This window comes from Athene noctua, chromosome 19 (assembly GCF_965140245.1).
Source record: "Athene noctua chromosome 19, bAthNoc1.hap1.1, whole genome shotgun sequence".
Lineage (NCBI taxonomy): Eukaryota > Metazoa > Chordata > Aves > Strigiformes > Strigidae > Athene > Athene noctua.
In genome coordinates, this window is record NC_134055.1 from 4,981,030 (window position 1) to 4,992,264 (window position 11,235).

General features: G+C 61.0%; 2 protein-coding genes across 2 annotated transcripts in view; one reads left to right on the plus strand and one right to left on the minus strand.

Annotated features, from left to right (window-relative positions):
- ABR (ABR activator of RhoGEF and GTPase) overlaps window positions 1-5,410 on the minus strand; it is a 41,916-nt gene extending 36,506 nt beyond the window's left edge. Inside the window, exon 1 of the mRNA XM_074923272.1 lies at window positions 5,072-5,410. Within this exon, the coding sequence (XP_074779373.1) occupies window positions 5,072-5,405 (334 nt within the window). The 5' untranslated portion in view covers window positions 5,406-5,410. The remainder of the gene's footprint in view (window positions 1-5,071) is intronic.
- A 3,791-nt stretch (window positions 5,411-9,201) lies between these two features.
- BHLHA9 (basic helix-loop-helix family member a9) lies at window positions 9,202-9,960 on the plus strand. Its single transcript, XM_074923266.1, has one exon. It carries the CDS (start codon window positions 9,202-9,204, stop codon window positions 9,958-9,960), a length of 759 nt encoding a protein of 252 aa, XP_074779367.1.
- The last annotated feature ends 1,275 nt before the right edge of the window (window positions 9,961-11,235 follow it).

Sequence of the window (11,235 nt, forward strand, 5' to 3'; positions counted from 1 at the left end):
AGCACCGCTGCCCACTGCCTGAATGCTGCTGTGGGAGCTCAGCATCGCCTCTGCCCCAAATGCCAGGGGGCAAATACCCAGCCAGCGGGTCCGTGCTCAGCTGACGGCACACAGGGACACGCGGGGGTGCTGCAGCCAGACCCACCTCCTGCAAGGTGAGATGTCAGCATCTCTGTGCCCACGAGCAGCCGTGCTGGGGGAGAGGAGGGAGCCGCTCCGGGAACACTCACACCAATTTTGAGGATCTGGTTTGGAGGAGATGCAGGTTGATGATGCTGGAAAGCAGCCGGATTCCCACTGCAACCACATTTAGCTGATGCAAGAGCCGATGGCAGAGGGGAGCGGGCCAGGGGAAAGCCAGACCCAGCCATGGCAACTTGTCAGCAGCTCACCCACCGTCCCCCTGCCCGGTGAGAGGAACAGGGACCCCCATCCCACCACGCATCCATCCTGCTCAGCATTTGTGGGGTGCTGGCACCCAGAAGGGCTGTTTCTCCACCCAGTAGATGCTACAGCCGCTGCCAGCTCTGCCCAGAGCAGAGGTCGTAGTGGTGCCCATGGGCAGAGCTGGTCACAGGTGTGCCCTTTGCTCTTCCAGCTCCTTTACAAGCCCTCCACTGATTGACCATCACAGGGAGGTTACTCCAACAATCAGCACCTACCACTCTCATTCAAAAACTATACTTTGAAAGGCTTGTAAACCTCATGAACTTTTGCATTTATTTATTATTTTCTTTGCCAACCTGCCTCAGCGTTAACCCTGCAGTCCCCATCTGGGGCAGCGCTGCTCTCCGGGGACGCAGCCCCACGTCAGGCAGGGGTTGTTGTCACGCTGCCATCAGGGGGGTTGGTGCAGGAAAGCCACCTCCCAAAATGCCGCCAGGCCCCAGAGCAGATGGAGACGGTTCAAAGGTCCCCAGCAGGCGCACATACACACACGCTGCGGTTTTGTCCTCGCCCAAGCAGTTAAAATTAAACACTGAGACTCTGCCTGGCCTTCCCCGGCTAGAAGAGGAACTTCCAGCGTCTTCAGAGCCAAACAGTGGGGAAATACAATGAAGTAAAAATTTTAAAAAATAAATACAAGGACACGGTGGTGGTAGATGGGCTCTCAGGGAGGGACAACTCCCACCCGCACACCTCCCTGCTTCAGCACCAGCTCCCAGATCCCCTCCTGGTGCTAAGAGGAGGGGAGATGGATGCACAGACTTCACCTTCTTGGGTGCTGCGGGATCGCTGCTCATTCACCTTTTGCATACCACGACCTACCCCAGACAGAAAGAGAGGTGGGATAAACTCTGGATTTTGCTCACTAAATTCCATTCTCCTTTTGTTGGAGTTTTAGGTGATTTTTCCAAGAAAGGGGTGAGGAACCTGCAGGTCCCAAGGGTGGCGCAGAACAGCAGGACAGAGTCCTGCCCACAGCACTGCCCCATCACCTCCCTGGCTGTGGAGCAGTTTCTCCAGGATAAACAGAGATGCCACTTTTGCAGTATCATGTATTTGCCGGCAGCAGCATGAGCTGAAAGTAGGGATGGAGCAGGAAAAACAAGCCCTGCCTTCACCCAAACCATGCCAGGAACCCTCAGCATGACACCCATGGCAATCCAGTCCCTGTCTGGGGGAGCAGGGATGAGGCAGCCAATGCTCTGGGGACTCCAGATGCCCCAGGGCCCTGTCCCCATCTCAGCCCTTGGGTGCACACCCCAACACCACCGCCTTTCTGTGCTCACCGCCCTTCGAGGCAGGGACCCCGCTGCTGCCGGCATCCTCCCTTCCCATTTCCCAAGGTACAAGCGAAGGTGATGTGGTGGGGTGAGCAGAAGAGCCCATGTGATTCCAGCATCTTTCCATGACAGAAACTGTAATTCCAGCTAAACAGAGGGCTGGGGATTTCATTTACGGCACAGCTCGCAATTACAGCATCCTGATCCACCAGCCAACCCCACTGTGGACTATTCCAGCTCTGCCAGCAGTCCCCAGCCCAGAGCTCCCATTTCTGGGGTGTAGGATACTGCACAGGGCAGGGCCTCCCAAACCCAGCAGCCTTCCAGAGGAGCTTGAGGAGCTCCCGAAGCATCCCAGCTCCATGTCAAAACTAATCTCTTCCCCCATTTCCCAAGGGCAAAGCAAGGAAACCCAGCACTGAGTTTGTTCCACCTCTGCACGTGCTGCCCGGCACAAATGGTGCTTCCAACGAGCATCACCACGTCCCTCCTCTCAGTCACCAGCGCAGTCACCTCTTGCCCGCTCAGCTCCCTGTCTCCTCGTGGGACCAACCCGCAGCACCGGCCCCTTCGGCCCAGCCTCGTGCCGTGGTGGAAGGGAGGCGACGGAGGCAGCACCCAGCCGAAGCATCACCGCACCCCGGCACACCCCGACCACCTCCCAGCACGGCCACGCGCGGCACCACACATACTCAGCTGTGAGGCCAGCTGCGTGTTTAGCCACAGGGACAGGTGATGAACGAGATGAAGGGAATTTTAGTCCTTTCCACGCTTCATTTTTAGCCATCTGCTCACTGACGCTTCAGATTTTGTTGGTCCCGGGTGAGCTGGCACAGGCGTTATCTCAGATGCCAGGATCATGTATCTGACTGTCACACGCACTGCTCTCATGCAATAGCCACAAAAAGGGGCATCTTGCAGATTTCCTCGCTTTAAATCAGATTAATCACAAGCTACTTAAAGGAAACCACTGTCTTTCCCTGGTAATTGCCATAAAGATGATATTCAGTGCTCCTTAGCTGGCTGCCCAGATAGCACTGCTATAGGTTATGGTGAAACAGCCGGGGACTAACGGCGTTCAGCCACAGCCGCAGCACCATTAAGCTCCAAAATTCACATTAAAATACTGAGGGACCCAGGCAGAGCAGCACTAATGCACCAGGAGAAGCAAACAGCACTATGATCAGGAATTTTTAAGTCTATCTGAAAAATAAAGAGAAGTGAGTAGGAAACAACAGGAGCACTAAGTTAACCAACTGTCCGGAGAAAGGGGGATCCAGGCAATGACCACTCGTATTTTACTGTACTCTCAAATCCTGCTTTTAAATGTCAGCGCCGTCAGCGCACACAGGCGTCCTTATAACACGCAACAAAGAAAAGCGCTGATGCTTGGGAAAGGCTCGGGACAAGGCTGGGGACAGCTCATCGCCGCTGCCACCAGCCAACCTCCGCGCAGAGCCCGGCCGTGCCACGGGGCAAGGAGCCAGGCGCTTGGCGGAGGGGACACTGCCTCCCTGGATGAGTGCAGGAGCTGGGGACCATGATGGAGAGCCATTTGGGGGAGGAGGAGGAAGAGGAGGAGGAAGAAGAGGCCATGTTTAACCACAGCAGATGCAACCTTGGATTTCAAGGTCTTGCCTAAAAGGCTCACCCCGACCGGCTGCAAAGGTCTTGGAAGGGTGGTGCGGGGGTAGAGGACCCCTCCAAGTTACAAAGCTGGGACCCTTGGGAGCTTATGCTGTGGTCCAGGGAAGCCCCTTTAACAACACCCCTCCAGTCTGAGCGGGGCCTTGCACAGTCCTGGGTGTTTGGAAGCATTCAGGAGCATTGCCTAGATATAAATAAAATGCAGGATCTGAGTATAAATCAGAAGGATTTGCACTTGGTCGCTCCGACGCACTCAAGTTCCCTCAGCTGGAGCAGCTCTCCAAAAACTACAACCGGTGCCCGCTGACGGGGAGCTGGAGAAGGGCTTGGGGTGGCCCTTTGAAGGCGACACATCGAATGCCCTTGGTGCTTGCTGCGGGCTGGGAGCAGCTCCCACGGCCAGTCCCCGCTGATCAGGGAGAGGCACAAATACTCGTGGGAGCAAGCCCGGCACAGAACGGAGCCAACACCAAGAGCAGCCACGTAATTTGGATGTTTCACCTCCAGACAGCTTGGGAAGGTGAAACAGAAACTGAGTTGTTCTCCAGTGCTGTAAACTAATGCAATAAATATAAGTGACACTAAATATTAAGCACAGTTTGACATCAGAATGCTTGCTACCCAAGCAATCTTAAATCAGCACAATACAGCTTTGGGGAAAAACCACCACCCCAAACAATCGATCGAGAACAAGATTAACTCAAGTCAGCTGCAGAATTAGTGACATAAAAAGTGACACTCCCTAGCTGTCAGGACTGTGTTTGAACTGGGATTAAAGCTGATGCAATAACAACTTCCAGGCCACTGGAAGTAGGACAGCGTGATGGGTGACAGCGCTAGCTGGCTGTGCCTTCAGTGCCACGGAACAGCCAGTTACTTGCAAAACAACATCGTCCTCAATCTGCCCAGGGAAATGCCCCGGGACACGGCACCACTCTGGCACGCTTCTGCTTTGGCAGCTCCAGGACTTCCCCACAGATCACAGGGAGTCACCCCAGCAGAGGTGTCCCCGTGAGCCAGGTCACACCTGGAGGAAGTGACTTTCCTGCAGTTCTCCAGCCCCAGAGGTGGCTCCTGGGCCAGTGGCACAACCCCAAGAGCCAGCCAGCTGCAGGGCACCGGCCAGCCACCCGCCCCTCCTTGCATGCCCAAGGATGAGGCCTTGGCACCAGATGCCCTTGGAAGTGGAACTGGGATGACACGGGGGCTTGGGGTGACCTTAGCGGTGGGATGGGGACGGCACACGGGCTGGGGTGGCATTATCTGTTTGATGGGGATGGCAGAAGGGCTTGGGGCAGCCTCAGCCGTGTGACAGCACGGGGTGTCCCCAGCTGCGTGATGGGGACAGCCTGGGGACACCGGCCAGGTCCTCCACTGTGCCACAGCATGGGGGATCAACTGTGTGACGGGGACAGCCCAGGGCCTTGGGATGGCTTTACCAGCGGCACGGCGTGGGGACGGCGTGGCACGGGGTGCCCTTGGCTGTGCCGTGGGTACAGCACGGGAGCTCAGGATGGCCCGTGATGCCCTCGGCCACGCAGCGGCACGGGATGCCCTTGACCATGCGACGGGGACGGCGCGGGGCCCTGGGGGACACGCTGGTCCCTGGGGTGGGATCCCCTGGGAGGAAGGATGGGGACGGCCCCCCCTGGGCCGTGACGCGGCCCGGGGTCCCCCCTCCCGCCCGCGGCACCCACCTGCCGAGGAGGCGTCCTCCGCGTCGGAGCTGCCGCCGCTGCCTCCCTCCGGGGAGCTGCCCGCGGGCGCCCCGGCGGGGCTGGGCGGCGGGCGGGGGGCGGCGGGCGGTGGCGGGGGGGGGGCTCTGGCCAGCGCCGCCTCCAGGTAGCCCACCTTGAAGCGTTCCTCGGCCAGCGCCCGCTGCAGCCGGCGCAGGTGGCGGCGGCAGCGCTCCAGCTCCCGCTCCATGGCCCGCACCGAGCCCAGCTCCATGCGGGGCGCCGGTTCCCCCGGGAACTCCGCCTGCCAGTGCCGCGCAAAGTCCGCCCGGGCCGCCTCGCCCGCCGCCGCCATCCCCCGCCCCGGCTCGAAGTTTCCCCCCGCCCCCCCCGCGGCCGCCGCCGCCTTCCGCACCCCCCCCGCCGCCGCGGGGCCTGACGTCGGGGCCCGCCCCCGGCCCGCCCCGCCTCGGCCCGGCCCCGCCGGGGCGGGGAGCAGCGCTGCCACCGCCCCCCCGGCGCGGCCCCGGCGGCAGGCCCGGCGGCTGCGCGGCGTCCCCGGGCTGCACCCCCGGCCCTTCCGACCGTCGGGTTCTCCGGCGCTTCTCTGGGCGGCCCCGGCGGAGCCGCGGGCCGGGAGGGAAGATGCTGCGCTGGGGGGGGAGCGCCTGGGGCAGCGGGCAAAGCCCCAGCGAATGCCGCAGGCAGCCCCGGGCACTGCAAGAAATCCGTCGCCGAGACGGGGACAGCTGAGCCGCGAAGGCGCAGGGTGGCTCTGTGCCACGGAGCTGCCCTTCCCCAGCCACCGTGTGCCCTGGCCTGGAGCTCGGCCCCTCTCCCGACCATCCTCATCCTCCGGCCGGTGACTCTCTGCCTGCCCTGTCCGTCCATCCTCCAGGCAGAGGGGCAGCCGCACGTCCCGCCGTGGGTGACGAAGGCCCACGTGAGACTTTTTGCCCGCTCAGTGCCACGGCGCGTGTGCCCACTGTGTTTAAGCTGCCAGGGCAGTGCGTGTCCCCAGCTCACTCCCACCCCACGGGACAGGGCTTTCCAACCCCACGCCCCGGGCAGGACTGGCCGTTCCCTTGTGCCACGCGAGGTGCTGAGCCACGGGATGCTGGGGAGCTGCCTTCCCCTGCCTCCTCCCGTGTGCTTCGTGCTGGCTGGCTGGCTCACAAGCTGTGTCCCTTGTGCCACCTGGCCTGGCCCCAGCAGGAACAAAGCGCCCTATTTATTTACCCATGAGGCCCAGGCAGTGTCGCAACAACCGCCTCCTCCTTCCCCTCCACCACCACCCAAGAGCAGGGGGCTGTGCAGCAGTGGGCACCTCCCTGCGTGCCAGTCGCTGGCTCTCATCCTCAGCACCACGAGCTCCCTCTCTGTGCTCTCCCTCCGGCACAGCCGTGCCTCCCGGTGCAGCCTTCCTGAGGAGGATGGATGGTGCTGGGACACAGCCAGGAGCTGGGCAGCCCCCCCAGCCCGTGTCAGCTGCCCCTTCACCACCCCATCAAAGTTTTATCTCCAGCAAGGGCTGTGCTCCCAGATGATCCTGGCAGCTCTCACCTGGCAACGGTTTGGGGATGCTGGAGGGATGTGGGTGAGGGGCAGCCAGGCCAGGGCTCTTTGCAGGAGCTGCAGCCCCCACTCTGCAACAGCGTTAGGGGCAAAGACACCCAAAACACCTTTGGGATGCGGGACCCGCGGGAGTTGTGACGATGCTGATGGGCAGGTGCCCAGTGCTCAGCAGTGCCCCAAGCCCAGTGTGACACGTGATGGAGAGATGGGGTATCCCTGGGGTTCAAACCCCTTCGTGGAGGCTGGCGGGGGGGTGGTGGTTGCCATGAGTGGCCTGATTTATGCGTGGCGACGGATAATTACAGCTCTTTCATCATCTGTCAGGCAGACAGGCCCAGCAGAGCCTTACAACACACTTCTGGCTCCCCATCTCAGCCCATAAATCTCTCCAGCGCATGGCAATAAATCAGTGGGGGCCGAGAGAGCAGGGCCTGGGTGGGCGTTCCTCCTGGCCTCCCACCCTGTAATGGGCACCTAGGTAGGAAGTGTCCAGGACGAGGTGGGGACGGCCCAGCGGGATACACTAATTACAGGCGGCAGGTGGCATCCGATGACCCATGATTTACAGTCTGGCCTTGCCTGCTTCCGAGAGCCGGGGCTGGATCCCTGCAGGGCCAGGGCTGCTCAGAGTTGAGATGCTGGGAACCCCTGGCAGCACTCCCCAGCGAGCTCCCGGGGGCTGCGGGCAGGATGAGGGCAGCCTGGGGGCTGCTGTCTGCCCTCTGCCCCTGCCCCTGCCTCAGCCCAAACATCGCCCCAGCTGGGCCTGGCTTCAGGCCAGGCTCAGTCACCTCCATGTTTGCTCTGTACTGCACCTCTAGACCTCCCACACCAGTAAAAACATTCCCACAGCAGGGATCTGTTCTGCTTAGCTGGGTTTTGGACAGGCACATCCCTAAGTGGGCCTGGCTTGCATGTCCTGCTGTTATTCAGGCATCTTGAAGAGCCCCACGCTCCTGAGCTGAGCTCACCGGGTAAGCATTGGCCAGGAGAGCATCTGCTCCTGGGCAGAGCAAGGCTGGGCAGCCAGAAGGCAACTGGGGAGAACAAGAGGGCCATAGTGAGCACAGGTGAGTGCTCAAAAATATTTGCAACCTTCACCTCCCTTTGAAGTCCTGCTACCTGGTCCTCCCCTCTCCCCGAGGCCTCGGCTCCTGATTTATTGGGTTCCTGGAGAAGAGGCACCTAAATTAGCTCCGACTTCAAAGACCCAAGAGAGGAGAAGGGCAATAGACAAATAACCCCCCGCTAATTGTGGCTATTGATCAAACGCGAGCCAGGACAATCAGATAGGAAGGGATGGACCAAGGGGGGCACATTCTCCCGGGGCTCTGCTTTTGCACCAGTCACCCCAACAATTTGTCAGACCCACTATGGGGCCATTTTTCAAAACGTTACCCCTCACACAGGACGGCATTTAGCGACTGCTCGCTAATGAAATGATGGGCAAACGCACGTGGCAGCCCTGCGCTGCTCAGAGGACGGGGACCTGGCCCTCCCCATGGCCTCTGGACCCACCGCACCTGGCAAGTCCCTCTGTCCTGCCGGTTTGGGGATGCAGGGAACAAGGAGCTGCTTTCAGCATCGTCTTCCTCAGAATAAGTGCCGGACAGGCTCAGCAGCGCCAGCCCAAACAGCTCTGCCCCCAGGCTCCCCGCTGCTGGGAAGGGACAGGAAGGCTCTGGAGGCAGGTAGCACTTTAGCTCTTTTATCACCTGCCCCAGTCCCTCCTGCCACATTCCTGCTTCCTGCTCCGCAGGGCAGAGGCGTGCCAAGGCCCGCACATTCCTCTGATGGCTCCCAGGGGCTTCTCCTGCCCAGGCACACACCTACCGCCGTGCCCACGGATGCTCCCCTCTCGACAGGGTGCAGCTGCGTGGAGCAGCAGCCCTAAGACACTGTCCTAAAGGCTCCAACCCCGTTTCTGGGGTAGGAGTCATTTTGTCTTCTCCTACACGCAGACACAAGACTCGCCACTCTCCTCAGCAACCTCATCACTTCGTGCCTCAGTTTCCCCTAGGTGGGAAATAGCAGAAATGCTGCAGGACCAGTGGTTGTGGGGGAGCAGAGCCCAAGCCCCATGCCAGGGTGGTGATGCCCCACAGCACCATAGAAAACCCAGGGATGACCTGGGCCAGGCTGAGCCACTGGCCCAGCCAGCAGAGGAGAGGACAGAGCAGCACAGGGAACTCCCACAGTGACCAAACTCCTAGCAGAGACTACAACAACCACAGCAATGTGTGCTTGGCAGAGGTGCTTCCTTCCCCCTCCGGGGCCTGTGAGCATCGCACCACAAGCTCTGGGCACCCCAGCACCAGTGCCCCACGCTCCAGCCCAGCACCATGCTCAGGCTCATCCCTGCGGGCAGAGGCCAGGCAGAGCTCGCCCTGTGCCTCTCCACAAGGCAGCACACCTGCAGGCAGGTGAGGGGGGTCGGGGCGGGGGGAGAGCCACGTGATGAGAGCCCCGCGGTGGGGTTTTTAGAGGCAGCTGCGTGTCCCTGGAGGAGTGTCTCCCACACCTTGCAGGAGGCAGGACTGCAGCAGCACCTCTCCCGCTCCCCCTCATCGGTGGCCATGTCCGGAGCAGTCGTGGGCAGAGGCACAGCACCAGAGCCCGACAGCTCAGAAGAGGAGCTGGAAGCAGGGGCTGCACCCCAGGTGTGCTATGGGCAGGGTCTGTGGGTCCCCCAGGGGAGGGAAGCAGCTGCCTGCCTGGGGGACACCGAAGGGATGAAGGTGAGGAAGAGGAGCAGGCCGGTGCGCTCTAAGGCCAGGAGGATGGCTGCCAATGTCAGAGAGCGCAAGAGGATCCTGGACTACAACCAAGCTTTCAACGCCCTGCGGTTGGCCCTCAAACATGACCTCGGTGGCAAAAGGCTTTCCAAAATCGCTACCCTCCGGCGAGCCATCAACAGGATCACGGCTCTGTCCCTGTCCCTGCACGGCGCCGGGTGCCGCTGGCCCTGCGCCCACTCCGAGTGCCGCAGCCGGGCCGGGGTCCCCGCGCAGGAGCCGGGGATGAAGGCCAGTCGCCCCCAGCCCCGCTGGGAGCCCGGTTCTTCGGGCGGTGCCGGCTTGCAGCACTGCCCTCCGTCCCCTCTTTACGCTGGGTTTTTCCCGGAGAGGCAGCTCCATCGCTACGAGAGCCCGAAGGGGGATCGCTCCGGGCCCAGCCCTCCCTATTGCTCCAGCGGGACCCCCCACCCCGGGCTCCGAGGCGCCTGGCAGCAGAGATACACGGGCAGCCTGCAAGACCCCCTGGCCGGGGCAGTCCCCTGGCAGCTGGGCTACTGCCAGAGCTGGGGACACCACCAGTGCCTCCCCATCCACTGACCTGCCGAGCTGGGGGGGCCCCACGGTGCCGGGAAGGTAACGCACCCGCGGGACACACGGGAGGAGCGGGAAGGGACTGCTGGGCAAGAGAGCAGTGCTGCGGGGCGCAGAGCTCGGCTGCGGTGCTGGTGAGACCCCTGAGCCCCCCCACGCCGTACGGGACTCCAGCGCTGCCGGGGTGTGGGTCTCTGCTCTGCGGGAAAACCGGGAAAAGTGGAAAGGCCTCTGGAAGTGCCAGCTCTGTGTTTCTTGTTACGAGGTCTCACTGTTGCCGATTGCCGCTGTTATTTATTCTCTCTTGCTTGCTCTGTGAGAAAACACGACTTATAAACCTGATGCCAGGGCTGTTAGTATGTGTGGGGTGGACAGATGGGCTGTAGGGATCACACTAAAGCCCCTGGCTGTCTGGTCGCTCTGGCTCTTGCTGGTGAAGGAAAGGAGCAGCAGAGGGGAAAGGTTAGTGCCCTGGGACTCTTGATGTTAAGCTCATTGGTGCAGGCGCTTGTGCCCAGCAGATTTGCGAGGCCAGGCAGGGAGTGGAGACAGATGTCAGCTTTCAATAAAACGCACCCGACCGTTGCAGTTTCCTCCTGATTGTGGCAATGTGGCTCTGGTGGGACAGGCTGGTAGCGTGTTCCAGGCCAGTCCCAGTGGGTGGGGAGGAAAGAGGGAAAATTTTACTAAAAAGGCCCTTTTGGCCCCTTCCCTCTGTCTTAGAAAGCTCGGACTGACTGGGAGGGCTCCCTTCTGCCAGAGGCTCAGTGAACTGGAATTGTTGCAAGAATTAGGCAGGGTTTTACAGCCACACACACCACAACCGGCAGATTTTTGGGTAGAACAGATTGCATTGCGTTATTCCCACGGTGCTGAGCCCCCGTGGAGCTCCTCCAGCCCTGCTGTTCTCACCCCAGTGCTCCCAGCTGAGCCCCAGCACTGGCTGCCAACACACCAAGGGCAGTGAGGCACATCCTGGAACAACCATCTCAACCCTCCGCTCCGGTGTGCCAGTCCCTCCTCAAGGTCTTCTCCTCCTCCTCCTCTCTTAATCCCTGGGTGGGACAAGGGAGCTGGGCCATGAGCAGAGGAAAGCTAGCAGCAGCCAGGAGAGAGAGCTCTTTGCTCAGCAAAGGAGCCTCTTTAAAGTGCTGCCGGTGTGGAGGCATCCTGGCTTTAGTCTCCAACAGATGTTCTCCTTGCCAGGAGAAGGCCTGCAGCGATGGCCACTGAAGGAATCCTGCTTCTCCTGAGAGCATCCCTGCTCTGGGTGGCTTTCCC